The sequence below is a fragment of the Denticeps clupeoides genome, chromosome 4 (genome assembly GCF_900700375.1).
Source record: "Denticeps clupeoides chromosome 4, fDenClu1.1, whole genome shotgun sequence".
Taxonomy (NCBI): Eukaryota; Metazoa; Chordata; class Actinopteri; order Clupeiformes; family Denticipitidae; genus Denticeps; species Denticeps clupeoides.
In genome coordinates this window covers 34,292,463-34,306,837 of record NC_041710.1, presented here as the reverse complement: position 1 = coordinate 34,306,837, position 14,375 = coordinate 34,292,463, and the positions used below count along the sequence as shown (strand labels likewise).

Here is a 14,375-nt window from a genome sequence, read left to right as displayed (position 1 = left end):
GCTGAATTTAAGTCCATATGCAAGTGCTGACAGGGACTAAAAACATTGGAAAGACCAATTATATATCTGACTGCTATCTGTGAATATATAAACTAGGCCTGTTGCAGTTATTACAGAATCACCCAATAATGTTGATCTAATCTGTTAGTTGTTATTAATAATTGTATAAAAATAATTCTGAACTCTGTAAACATATGTTTAAATAGAATGAGTGTTTTTTAAATAATCATATAGTTTTTTACTTGACAAACAGACATACATTAATTTATTTGCGCTACTGCTATTTGTTTAATGCATGTGTGGTGAATTAACTGCACGACTTGATGATTTACTTGCAAATTCAAGCAGTGTGCATAGTGCTTCACAATTTGTAATGTTGTGCTGCCCACTTTGACATCGACGACTTTGAAGCATTTCTTCTTGTCCACATCATTTGGTCATCTGGTTCATTTCCGAAATCCAAAGTGCTCTTGCTTTTTACATTTTACAAGCTTGGCACTGGAGAATTATATTTATGTGTGTCTCTCATGTAAACATTGGGTCCTCCAGTGTTTTCTGTGAACCAGCAGATGCGAAACTGGAATTCGATATAGAAATCGATACTAGTATCGATTAGTATCTGAGAATCGATTTTTTGACATTAGTGTCATTGGTTGTCTATAATCCTCTGAAGTTACCTGACAACAGAGTTCATCATTACCGTCATGGAAGTGTGTACCAAATTAGATTTTTTTTTTTTCGGCCTGTCAGTAACACAGTTGACACATGAAGGTGTGTATGTGTATCTGTGCTGTCATCATTCATTCAATTTTTTGATGGCACTTTATATGGCACTTTTTACAATGTACATTGTAACACGAATTGCCTAACTAGAACGGTGCTCAAAGCCCCAGGTGAGCAAGCCAAAGGCAACAGTTGCAAGAAAAAATCTCTGGAGAGCACTGTATAACACTGAAAAACATCCAGAAATTATGGCATATGAAGGTTATTGCAGTCCACTTTTGTAGCAGAGAGCCAAGTAGGACAGTCCATGTCACATGATCCAAACCAGGAAACTCTCCAGGAAGGATATACCATCCACAGAGCAGTGGATTGCGAAGGATAGAGAAAATAGAAGAGTGAGTTAGTGATGAGTTAGCAACAAATGAGAGTAACTGAACCGAGAACTAGACATTCCAGGCGGCACTAAATACTGCAGTGTTACTAATAGTGAGGGTAGTGTTGTTAAAGGCTAGAGCGTATGAATAGGTTTTTAGCCTGGATTTAAATATTGACACTGTGTCTGAATCCTGTACATTCCTTAGAAGATTGTTCCAAAGATTTTTAAATCAAATGCTTTATTTCCAGCAGTGACTTTCCATACATAGGGGAGAGCCAGTAAGCCTTCCCCCAGAAAACAAAGGCAGCATGGTGGGTTATGAGGGTGTAGTAGGTTAGTAAGATTAACTGGAGCAAGACCATGCATAGCTTTATAGGTGACCCTGGGCCAGCCAATGTCACACCAGGGTGCTTGTATGAAAACCAGACCAATACCTGCTGGTCTGATGTCCTTTGTTGCGGTCGCTCCTCTGTCCCCCAGGACATCGTCTCCGACCGGAGACCCCAATTTGTCTCAGCTGTGTGGAAGGCATTCTGTAGCCACATCAGATCCACCTGCAGTCTCTCCTCTGGCTATCACCCTCAGACCAACGGCCAGGTGTAGAGAACCAACCAACAGCTGGGATAATACCTGCTGTGCTTTGCTTTGGACCATCACTGCACCTGGCCAGGTTACCTCCTATGGCCAGAGCTGACCCATAACCTGCAGGTCTCTTCTGCCACCAAATACAGTCCATTTGAGGTCTGCTACGGATTCCACCCGGCCATCTTCACTCCAGGTGGCCGCAGGTGGGGTCCTGTCGGGTTGTCAGATGATCCCGGGGCTGCTGAAACGCCTGGAGAAAAGGGGTGTTTGTCCCTTCTCACATCCACCTGCTGGACGTCAGCCCAGCATGACCGACAACATTCACGGCAACTGCGCTTTCAAGTTGGACAGAGTGTGTGGCTTTCCACTTAAGATTTTCGTCTCAGGACTTCAAATCACTTCAAGTCACACAAATTGTCCCGTTCAATCGGGCCGTTTCGGATCCTCAGTCGGCAGAATCCACCTACATACTGTCTGCAACTGCCACCCAATATCCCTGCACACGCTGTATTCCATGCTATGGACATGAATGGAAGGTTAGAAATATCCAAGAATCTAATATGTTCTGTCTCATCAGATTGTTCTTATTGTCAAAGTAATCCAAAAAATGCTGCTGCTTATTGCAGTAGTTAGCTCTATGGAATTATCATTATCTCTTATTAGTCTATCAATGATGTCAAATCAGAATCAAGGATTGTTCTTGTTTTTTTCTATCAAAGTGACTCATGAGCAGCTCTAGTAGAGGAAAGAGCTTTTTGATATTTGAGGAGACTGTCTTTCCAGGCTGAACACTTCCAGTTTTGAGTAACGGCATTTCCGTTCCAATCTGCATGAGTCCTGTTTGAGTGTGGTTGGTATACTGTGGAGCCTTCTTTTGAACATTAATGCATTTTTTTTACTGGAGCGACCGTTGTCTGTTAGTTGTAGGTCTTCTGCAGAATCTGTTAAGTCACGTGGCCACAGGGATGACAGAAGATGTTGAGTAATTCCATGTATACAGAATTTAGTGAATGTGCGCTGCTCCTGGTATCTTGTGGGTCATGTGTTGTGCAGGATTCTAAGCTTACAATAAATGTGACCTGAGAGAACCGGAACATGAGGATGTACAATTAATTATATTACCAACACTAAGAACAAGATCAAGAGTGTGCCCACAGTTATATTACACTTTGGGTGACACCACATGAATCAATAGTAGAAGTAAAAGTTCTGTTTAAGGGATCATCTAACTAACATACACATTCTGAAAATGACTACCGGGGCCTTTGGGTGGGCTTACTAGGTGACCAGCAGGCAAGTCGCTCTGCCTGCTGCCTGGACTTCACTCTAGAGTGTCAATTTGGAGTAAAATGTCATAATTTTTTTATTAAATTATAGTATCTTTATTTTATTTTTTTACTTGCTACAATCACTACAGACAAGACTGGGGGTCAGTGAAAAAGTTGAGAGACAAAGAGCAGTCAACATATAGAAGAGGGTGAGCTGTTGTTTAAGCAGGACATAGCTTAAACAAATGAAAAAGTATGGTTGTGGCCTAGTGGGTAACACGCTTGTCTATGAGCCAGAAGACCCAGGTTCAAATCCCACTTACTACCATTGTGTCCCTGAGCAAGACACTTAACCCTAAGTTGCTCCAGGGGGACTGTCCCTGTAACTACTGATTATAAGTCGCTCTGGATAAGGGCATCTGATAAATGCTGTAAATGTAAATGAAAAAGAATCAGCAGAAAAAACACAGCAACAAGCAACATCTATATACAGTAAATAATGAACATTGGATGTTATTTAAGCATACAGTACTAATAATAGAAGATGTGTTCAGATGGTCCAGATGGTGGGTGTATTTGTGCACCTGTATGAACCCTTGTGTATGTGAGTGCGCCAATGCCCACAAGGTTCTCCATGTAATTGGTTAAGGAAGCCACAGCCCTGTCTCCAAGGACATGCAGCCTTCACGGAGGCCCCAGACATCCAGAGACCCAAAAGGGCCCTGGTGACCCAGGAAGGCCAACACAGGAACATTTGTGGCCCCCACCAAGAAAAGGGTAGAGGAGAACCCCCAGAGGGTAGGGGGCCCCTGGGGGAGTCTAAGATGTGAAGTGGAGTCCAGGACCCGAACTGCAACATAGTCATAGACAAGCAGGCACCCAGATACACAAACATATTTTCACACCTTCATACACTCATAAGAAAATTGTCACCCTACACACTAAAATAAATTGTATTTACGTTCAAACGTTCATACTTACTCTAATCTCCCAGATCCACGGACCACCTGCCACAGAGGGGCAGTCTTCCCCAGAGCCAGGAGATGTTCTCCCTTCAAAAAATTCTTGTTAAAAGTAGTGCCAGTAGTGACTGTCTGCCTGATCTGAGTACAACGCCGCTCAGTTTTGGGTGGTGTGGCACCTGGCAGCCTTGTTCCTGCACCGCAGTCAATATTGAAATTTGTTGAACTTTGAAGCAGTGTGTGGGGACAGTGCTTTTGCTCAGTGGCACCTCAGTGGTGTCTTGGTCATTCGAGATTCGAACCGGCAACCTTGAGAATGAGAATGTGATGAAGTGGAGGTGCCCACGAGGGGACTGAGGAGGAACATCTGCACCCCAGCAACTAATTTAGTTGTGATTATTTAAACATTCAATTAAATGCAATTGACCTTAACTTAATTCACCTAAATTTAATTCACTGCACTAAATTCAGTTGGACTCGTAAACTGTAACTCCACAATGCAGTTAAAAGAACTTAAGACAATTCAGATGGCACTGCACAGCTGTGTACTTGAATTATCACTTTTTTGACATTTTTGAGTGTAATCACAAAACACGACAGACCAATGATTGTCATTATGGCGGCAAATATGCTATTTGCAATCTGTGTAACACTTCTGTGAAATATTCAGGCAACACACCCAATTTACAAGCTTATTTGAGCAGGAACCATCCAGATAGCAGAAATCAGAGCCTATCTTGCACTCAAAAAATGACTGAATCGGTAGTGCATTTTGCGGGGCCCATGATGAACGAGGCAGTAGTTCATTCACAATGAATTTAGCTTCAAAGCGTGCGCTAAACCTGCCATCAGTCACCTGATTGCTGGAAAGGGTCAGAAGAATAGTACCATAGCCAACCATGTACTGTGTGAAAAACATTTTGAATCCATGTTTGTTTTTATGATGTGGTGGACACATACCATTTAGTAATGTTTGAGTTCAGTTTATTAACATTCACTTTATTCTGATGGACTGTTTTATTTTCTTTATTTTGCAGTGTTCACTGATAAGGAATCTCTGTGTGCATATGTATGTATGTCTAAATTTTGTCTCAGTTCTCTACAAGTACCACACCAGCCTTAGATAACTCCCTGGGCTCTTTATTTTTTTTGTTTTCAATCTTATGTATTTTGATGTCCACTACTTCAGTGTGTTAAAGTGCAAAGATTAAATAAAAAATTCAGTTGGCTGAATCTTGCATTTCAGCTCTGTTTTTACATTTCTAGTGATTATGGGTTTGTTTCCTTACCCACAATGCCACCACTGCCCCAATATATTGCCATGTATGTATTGCTATATTGTGAAACATGGGCCACAATATGATTGTATCAGGATAGTATCGTGTATTGTGGGGTCTTAATAGTTTTGTAGTATAGCCCCGGAGAGCCCTCTAACTTGTTATCTATAACTTTGTACTGAAACATTTGAAGTGAAGTGAAAGTGATTGTGATGCACTGCGCACACAACAAAATGTATCCTCTGCATTTAACCCATCACACTTGGTGAGCAGCCATGAAAGGGAGCAGTGTGTGGTGATGGTACTTTGCACAGTGGCACCTTGGCGGTTTGGGATTCAAGCCGGCACCCTTCCGATTACGAGTCCACTTCCTTACTGGCTAGGCTGCCACAGCCCTGAAACATTTAAATGAATTCAACAATACAATGCTTGATAATAACCATTTTATCCAGTTTTGTTGAACTAACAAAATGGTCTTCTTAGTTTTCCCAAGTTACACTTTTAAGTTCATTTTACTCAATAAAAACTTTTTTCTCTCTAAGTTGTCCTAGCCCCAGTAGTAAGTTTTCTGTCTGATTGGTCAGACTTTACAGGGTCACATGCTTCAGTCCTCACACTGCTGCTAAAGTTGAGTATGTGTTGATTGAAGTTTGTGTTCCTACATTACAAAGTGTGTCTAAACATTGATTTCAGAGTCATTGTCACTGGCCAGAAGAAGGCATGTGTTGTGGATTTTCTTCTTGATTTTTTTTAATTATTTGGGGGCTGCAGCAGAGATGGATGACCTGTGTCTCCTTCATTTGCTATAGAATGAATGGGGTCAAGATCCTGGCACTTTGCCCCCACCCAGTCCAGCCTTTACTGAACGCCCCCCTCCATCCATACACAGGTTTCCTGATCTCCATGACAATGTGTCTTGCTGTGGAGTTGTCATGGTGAGGCTGGGAATGTTTGTGGGCCCCTGTGTTTGTGTGCTGATGTCGAAGTGTGGGACCATGATGGTCTGCAATCTCCTCTCTTTTTCTTTTCTTCTGCCTCCTTTACAATCTTCTGTTCTTTTTCACATCTCTCTCTCTCTCTCTCTCTCTCTCTCTCTCTCTCTCTCTGTCTGTCTGTCTGTCTGTCTGTCTCTGTCTCCCGCTTCTCCCCTCCTTTTAGATGAAAAAGGGCAGATGGGGTCTTTGTTTTCAGGAGGGGGTTTTCTGTGGTCTCTTGGGATTGAGGGGCGAGGCCATGCAGTAGCAGAACACTACAGGCACCCCTCTTTTGCTTTCTGTCTGTTGCACACCATCAGAAAGTCACTCCACAGTGACTTAATTCAGTGATCAGCAATTTTTTCTGCCACTGCCGAAGTCGTGGAGTGATAATGAACAGTCTGGTCACTGCTGCTCCCCAGATTAATTTATTCACAAACCCTTATCATTACTGAGAACTCAGTTCTGTTTACCCAGCAGCCTCTGCACGCTTAGTCACTAATATAGAGCTCTGCAAAAGTCTGTGCACCAATACAAATCACAAGCAATTTTGTCCATGTAACAAAAACACTGATCAAGTATTGATCTATTTACAGCCCAACCCTCTCTAGATCAACAAAATTTTAATTATTTCCAGTTTTTGTGTGTTTTCTGCTTGTTAAGGAAGGGACCCAACTTACTGTTGGGAAGATGGAAAATTTTAATTAGTTTCACTACTACCTAAAACTGCTCAGTAATCACTAATGTATTTTCTAGCCAGAAATGTAGCAATGAAATAGTTTGAGACTAAAGGTGAATCTTTTTCCCCTCTTTGTCCCTCTTTTTCCACAACCCTCGATTCAATATCCCTCCCCCAATATCTCTTTTCTTGGCCACTCTTTCTTCTTTGTTTGCTTTTCATCTTTTGTCTGTCGCTCATATCCTCTTCTCCCATGTCATTTTCTACTCTTAATCTCTCCCCCTGCCACCTTCCTCAATAATCCCACGCCCCCTCCCATTTCCCCTCTGTCTCTCAATTCTGCCCCCACTTCCCCGCTATCTTCTCTCTCTTTGACCTCTTGCCTCTCTCTGCCCAGTGCCCATGGGGCCATACCCACCTCCTCTTCAGCAGGTGTTCCAGGCACCACGGCGGCCTGGCATGGGCACTGTGGGTAAACCTATCAAGCTGTTGGCCAACTACTTTGAGGTGGAAATCCCAAAGATGGACGTCTATCACTACGAGGTGGACATCAAACCTGACAAGTGTCCTCGTCGAGTCAACAGGTAGCAACCAGTCACCCAAGCACCCAAATATCTCCACTTCCACCTTAATTTTAAAGCAATTGTTCAGCCCAAATGTGTTTTACTACTGATACCCAAAATGCTACATTAATATTATGAACAACAGCAATGAATCACTCAGTGCCATTTGTCATTGTTGCTCTGTAGTCTTTTGGATTGCTTCTGAATGTCTAGTCAGAGCGCAAAATGTTGCCACTGCCATGTTGGAGTCTTATTTGCTGATGGGTTAATGGCAGATAGTAAAGCAGCTCTTCCTTTATTTTTAGGGGTCTTGGCATCCCTTACTTTATCATGTTTAGTACAATGAGTGAATACTCCAGCTAATTTGAAGATGGAGGTGCTCCCCCTAGTGTAGAATATTTTTTATAGCATAACCAAAACCTACGGATTAACTTCATAATATTGTGATAAATATCATTATCGTGTAAATATTGTGAAATGTTTAAGCTCATTGAGCTTGATTCCATTTAGTTCTGTTATAGCTGTTATGATATTCATTCAATTTAGTTTTGTATGGCCCAAAATTACAAGCAGTATGTCTCAATGGGCTTTACAGCTACTACACTCCTCATACTTAGACCCTCTCTGGACACAAGGAGTCACATATAACAAGTCAATTTTATACAAGATTGACTGAGATTGGACAATCTCCATTTTTGGGGTGGTGGGATGTGTGGTCGTCAATGTCCACACCTGTATTTCTCTGGTGGTGTCATGAGTGGTTATTTGATCTGCTTGTAGCTAGGCTTGTAGCTAGGCAACAGGAGTTATCACGGTTGGTTATGAACATTTGACATTATATTATATATTAACATTTCATTATATTCTATTCCTTTATTCCTATGAAATACATAAAGCCCCCAATTTCCTACTGACATTTGTACATTAGTAAGCTTGTAGTCTATGTTTCATCATTGTCCCTTGTGTTACTTTTATAGGGAGGTAGTGGAATACATGGTTCAGCACTTCAAACCTCAGCTGTTTGGTGACCGGAAGCCTGTGTATGATGGGAAGAAGAACATCTATACAGTGCTGGCCTTGCCAATTGGAAGTGAAAAGGTAGGTGTGGCTCAACTATAGATGTTTTTGGTAGTCTGTCTTAATTTTTATTTTAGTCTAGCCTTTGTGTCAAGCTGTCATTTTAGTTTTTATTATTTCACATCCATAATCATATTAATCTAGTCAAGTTTCAGATGACTATTCTTAGTAGAATAGTCAAAAACAAAATGTATTTTCAAACCATTTTACGAATGACAAATGTTATCTTATTATTAAGTATCCAGTCGCTGCATTTCTCCCCACAAACCAGAGCTGTGGGGTGGTAGCAGCCTAGTGGGTAACACTCTCACCTATGAACCAGAAGACCCAGGTTCAAATCCCACTTACTACCATTGTGTCCCTGAGCAAGACACTTGCTCCAGTGGGGGACTGTCCCTGTAACTATTGATTGGAAGTCGCTCTGGATAAGGGCGTCTGATAAATTCTCTAAATGTAAAATAGTAAACCACACATTCTGTTTTCTTTTCCACTTCATTGTAAAGAACGTGGGTCAAAAAGGTTACTTTGTCTTTTTTTCTTCCCAGCCATCTGCTAACCCATGACCATATATCTATGAGTGAAAGTGAAGTGATTGTCATTGAGAAACACAGAACTTCACATGCACACAGTGCACACACAATGAAATGTGTCCTCTGCTTTTAACCCATCACCCTTGGTGAGCAGTGGGCAGCCATGAAAGGTGCACAGGGAGCAGTGTGTGGGGATGATGCTTTGCTCAGTGGCACCTTGGCGGTTCAGGATTCAAACTAGCAACCTTCTTATTATGGGTCCATTTCCTTAGCCACTAGGCCAACCACTGCCCCAAAATTATTACATTACTATTACATTAAAGAGTAGTCACCATGGAGATACCAGGGATTGAACCTGTGGGACCTCACACATGCAGAGCATGTGCTCTAGCACTGAGCTACATCCCCACATCAAACTCTTTGCAATTATTTTCTGCAAAAATTCTTTCTGATATTGCTCCGCTATTGTTAAAGTGAAAAAAAGTGAAAGTGAAGTGATTGTCATTTTGATACACTGCAGCACATCACTCAACCATATTGATGAAATGCAGGCCTAATAGCATTCAGCATACTGACAATGACTGTGGAAAAATGTAATAAAAAAAAATAAAAAAGGGTTGCTGCGTGATCTGACATTATATCTGAGTGGTGCAGCTCAGAGCGCAGCTTTCACTCTCAACCACACAACAATAGACCAACTAGCCAATTAGACTATCAGAGATAGGGAAGGGGCAGGCCTTTGGTCTTGGCCAAATTCATTGATACAGATGCAGCAGTCGCTCCACCATCAAACGTTTTTTGTGTTTTTCATACTGGTAACGCAAACTGTAAGTCATGGACTGCATATTTATGAAGCCAGGGCAAGACACCAAAAATGTTGATAAAGGCATAAGGAATAAATGGCACTGGGCTTGGATAGAAGAGGTACTAGGAGTACAAGGAAAGCTTCTATATGGAACTACCGGGGAAAGTTCTGTCATGGCACGAATTAGACCCTAGTCATAAAGAAGCAGTCAAAGCAGTGCAGCACACCTCATGTTTGCTGGGGGCAACAGCCACGGCAGACATTCCACCTTTAATTACTGATCGCGTGGCTAATTAAAAAAAATTGTTTGATGCTGAGCATGGCCTGATGTTTACTATTGATCATCCACTCGTCACTTTATGTAAGGTTTTAGTCACTTTGTTATGTGGCAGCCATTTGCTAAAATTCATTTTTCCCTCATTAATGTACCCAAAATTGACAGAAAAACACAGAATTGTTGACATTTTTGCAGATTTATTAACTAATAAATAAATCTGAAATATCACATGGCCCTAAGTATTCAGACCCTTTGCTGTGATACTCATATATTTAACTCAGATGCTGTCCATTTCTTCTGATCATCCTTGAGATGGTTCTACACCTTCATTTAAGTCCAGCTGTGTTTGATTTTACTGATTGAACTTTACTAGGAAAGCCACACACCTGTCTATATAAAACCTTTCAGCTCACAATGCATGTCAGAGCAAATAAGAATCATGAGGTCAAAGGAACTGCCTGAAGAGCTCAGAGAAAGACTTGAGGCAAGCACAGATCTAGCCATGGTTACAGAAAAAATTCTGCTGCACTTAAGAACTTCTTAAGAGCACAGTGGCCACCATAATCAACAACAACAACAACATTTATTTCTTATATAGCCCAAAATCACATACAGTATGTCTCAATGGGCTTTGACAGGCCCTACAGTTGACACCCCCCACACTTGACCCTTCTGCACACAAGGAAAAACTCCACACAAAAAAAAAACTCTAGGAGAGAGAAAAAAAAAGAGAGGAAGAAGCCTTGGGAAGGAGTGATACAGAGAGGGACCCCCTTCCAGGGTAGAGTGAGCCTGCAAATGGTGTCAGTGCAGGGTTGGATATGATATAATGATAAGTCCTACGGTTGTAGGGTTGGAGAAGTCCAGGATGTATTCAGTGTCATGGTCTAGATTACGTGTCCATAATGATGTTACTGGTCCATTTGAAGATCCCTGAAGCTGTAGTTGTAACAGTGGTGGTGGCTGTGGTGACCCTCTGGTTTGTTTCATGTTTTGTCCTTGTAAAGCAGTTGTCAGGAACCAGGATTTATTTGCTGGTCTGATCACTGGGGTCTGCCAGTAGTCTGGGCGCTTGATTCCGTGTCTCGGAGAAAAACAAACAGAAGCAGCGGCAGACTGTATGACCGATACTGCAATATGTTGTTATACTGGTATATTGGTGCTACAGTGGCCCGGTACCCTAACTAGGACAGCCTAACTGGTGAATTTAACTTTGTCTGTGTCTAACAGGGGGACTCTGTGATAAACTGGACTTTATAATTGACACTGCGTCAAAATCAAGTGAAATGAGGGTCTAGGACTTTAGCAAAAAGCCAGAGAAAACAGATAGGTTTTGAGATTGGATTTAAACACTGAGACTGTGTCTGAATCCCGGACACTGACAGGCAAGCTGTTCCACAACTGCGGAGCTCTATAGGAGAAGGATCTGCTCCCAGCTGTGACCTTCTGCACCTTTGGTACCAGTAGTGACCCATTGATCGAAGGGGGCGTGGCGGTTCGTAAAGAACCAAAAGTTCACTCAGGTACTGTGGGGCGAGACCATTTAGAGCTCTATAGGTTAAAAGTAGGATTTTGTAGTCAATCCTAAATTTGATGGGTAACCAGTGCAGTGATTGTAAGACTGGGGTGATGTGGTCAAATTTCCTGGTTCTGGTTAGAACTCTGGCTGCAGCATTCTGTACTAGCTGGAGTTTACTCATGCACCTACTAGAGCATCCAGACAATAATGCATTGCAGTAATCTAACCTTGATGTAATAAATGCATGGACCAACTTTTCTGCATCATGCATTGAAATGATATATTTCTTATTTTCGCAATATTTCTAAGGTGAAAGAATGCTATTCTAGTGACATTATCTACGTGCGAACTGAATGAGAGACCTGCATCAATGATGACACCTAGATCCTTCACTTCAATACTCGGTGAGATAGAAAGGCTATCCAGGGTTATTGTGTAGTCAGCCAGTTTATGCCTGGCTGCTTGAGGCCCAAGTACAAGCGCTTCTGTCTTGTCAGGGTTTAACAGGAGAAAGTTGGTGAGCATCCACTGCCTAATGTCCTTCAGACAATTCTCTATTTTGTTCAGCTGCTGCCTCTGATCTGGCATTGCTGACAGATACAGCTGTGTGTCGTCAGCGTAGCAATGAAAGCTAATACCGTGTTTGCAGATGACGTCGCCTAAAGGTAACATGTATAGAGAACGGACCTAGGACAGAACCTTGTGGAACACCAAACTCTACTTTACTATGTGAAGACGAAACACCATTGATGTCCACAAACTGATATCGGTTGGTCAAATATGATCTGAACGATTCAAGGGCTGTTCCCTTAATCCCGATAACATTCTCTAACCTGGCAAGGAGAATAGCGTGATCCTTAAATGGAAGACATTTGTGAGGACCAGAACCCTTTCTAGAGCTGGCCGTCTGGCCAAACTAATCTATCGGGTGAGAGAGGTAAAGAAGAACCCAAAGATCACTGTGGCTGAGCTCCAGAGATGAGTCGGATTGTAGAAAGTCAACCATCACTGCAGCCCTCCTCCAGTCGGGGCTTTATGGCGGTGATTCTAATGCGGTTTTGTTTTCTGTTTATAAGGTATTTTGTAATTGGTGTTTTCCTGTGCTCCCATTGTTTATGGCACTTTAAATGTCTGGCTCAAAAACAGCACACAATCTCCATCACTTATTTCATGTTTTATATTTTGCCGCACAATGATTGCTGGTGAATTATTCAATGATAATTAAGGATAATTTTAACATTTTTTACATAATGCAGTGTACCCATAGTGTAGCCAACCATCGCTGGAGCACCATTACTTGTAATGGAAATAATCTCATGAGGGACAACCAGCTCTTATTACGAATTTCCATGAAAGTGCAGGGTTGTGTGCACTTGTGACCAATTTGGTCCAAAACCTTTTTATCTAATTTTATCTAATTTCTCAGCAAAAAAAAAAAAAAAACAGCCATTCAGGGGGAGAAAAATTTCTGTAAACTCAATGTGTTTCACGCAACAAACGCATATTAGGTCTGTGTTGTATTCTATACCAATCATAGATTGTGAAGGTCAGGGCCTGCCTCTGATTGGCCGTAGTCCAGATATAGCATGACAATACCAATATTCTTTGCATGCGTTACAAGTCATACATCTTTAATGTCATTTTTTATGGTTATTTTTTTCCACACCTCAGACTTTGGTTTCGTAATTGCCCAAAGCTAGTGACCATTTCAAATGCCTCAGCTTTAATTTTATTGCTTATCAAAATTCATCCCCTGACTGCTCATTGACCGACCGAGCAAGAGTAAAATGATAGAAATTAAACATTGAAAAGCACACTGCATCTATAAAATACATTACATGCATCAATAAATGTACTTGCCCTGTGTCCCCTCTCCCTGCTGCCTTTCAGCAACAAGCAACGGCAAACAATCATCAAACCGAGATTATACATTCAAGCTCTAAAAACACTTGCACTTTTAATTTCGATTTTCTTTTTATTTAATTTATCTTGATTTAATTTCCACTCAGTGAAGCACTTTAAGTACCAACACATTTTGTGTCCACACCAGTGCAGTTACAGCCAGTACAAAAAGTTAGCCTAGAGCCCTGCAAAAAGCAGAAAAAATGTAAAAAAAATTTTTTTTACAATGTCGTTACCTTTAAAAACATAGGAAAGTTACATATCATTATTATTATAATTACTACTTAATAGGCTACAGGTAAATTCATGTGGACTTGTAAAACACAGTAATACCAACTAGTTTTAAGAAACCAATTAGTTTTGTGTAACACTTTTTTTCTTCTTCCTCCATTTGTTGTGCACCCTGGATGAATGGCGCCTTCATCATTTGCCTATATTGCCTATTCCACGGGCCAGCCCTGATTTTTAGACACAGTAAACATACCAGTCTTTCCTCGTCTCCCACTGTGGTCATAATGAAGCCAAGCCCTTCATATTTCCTTGTCTTAGATTTCGGAAGACTTACGTTTGTCTCTTCATCTCCGTCTCTCTGTCCACCTCTGCTGGTTTATTGACTGCACTTCATATATCCTGTGTGCTCTTGTTTGGTGCAAAAAAAAAAAAAACCCTACATCCTGCGGCAAAAAAATCATGTTATACTGGAGAGATGTCAGCATGGAACTCTGGACATCTACCAAGATGATTGTTGCTGACCTGTCCGTTTTTGGAGTCAGTGTTTCAAGGAACACTCTTGTGGTGGGATTCAGGACCCAATGGACCAACCTAGTAAAGAAATACTGTAAAAGATTTGTGTCAGGT

General features: G+C 41.4%; 1 protein-coding gene across 5 annotated transcripts in view; it reads left to right on the top strand.

The window, feature by feature from the left end:
* The window catches only part of ago1 (argonaute RISC component 1), a 41,939-nt gene that overhangs the window by 1,979 nt on the left and 25,585 nt on the right, over positions 1 to 14,375 (top strand). For 4 of the 5 annotated variants that reach the window (XR_003749437.1, XM_028975412.1, XM_028975411.1 and 1 more), the window contains exons 2-3: positions 7,242 to 7,428; positions 8,385 to 8,505. Coding sequence is in view for 4 of the 5 variants with exons in the window: in XM_028975412.1 (XP_028831245.1) it covers positions 7,242 to 7,428; positions 8,385 to 8,505 (308 nt within the window). In the remaining variant the exon portion in view is untranslated. Of the gene's footprint in view, positions 1 to 7,241; positions 7,429 to 8,384; positions 8,506 to 14,375 lie in introns of those variants that run through there. The other variant, XM_028975414.1, reaches the window with a different exon arrangement.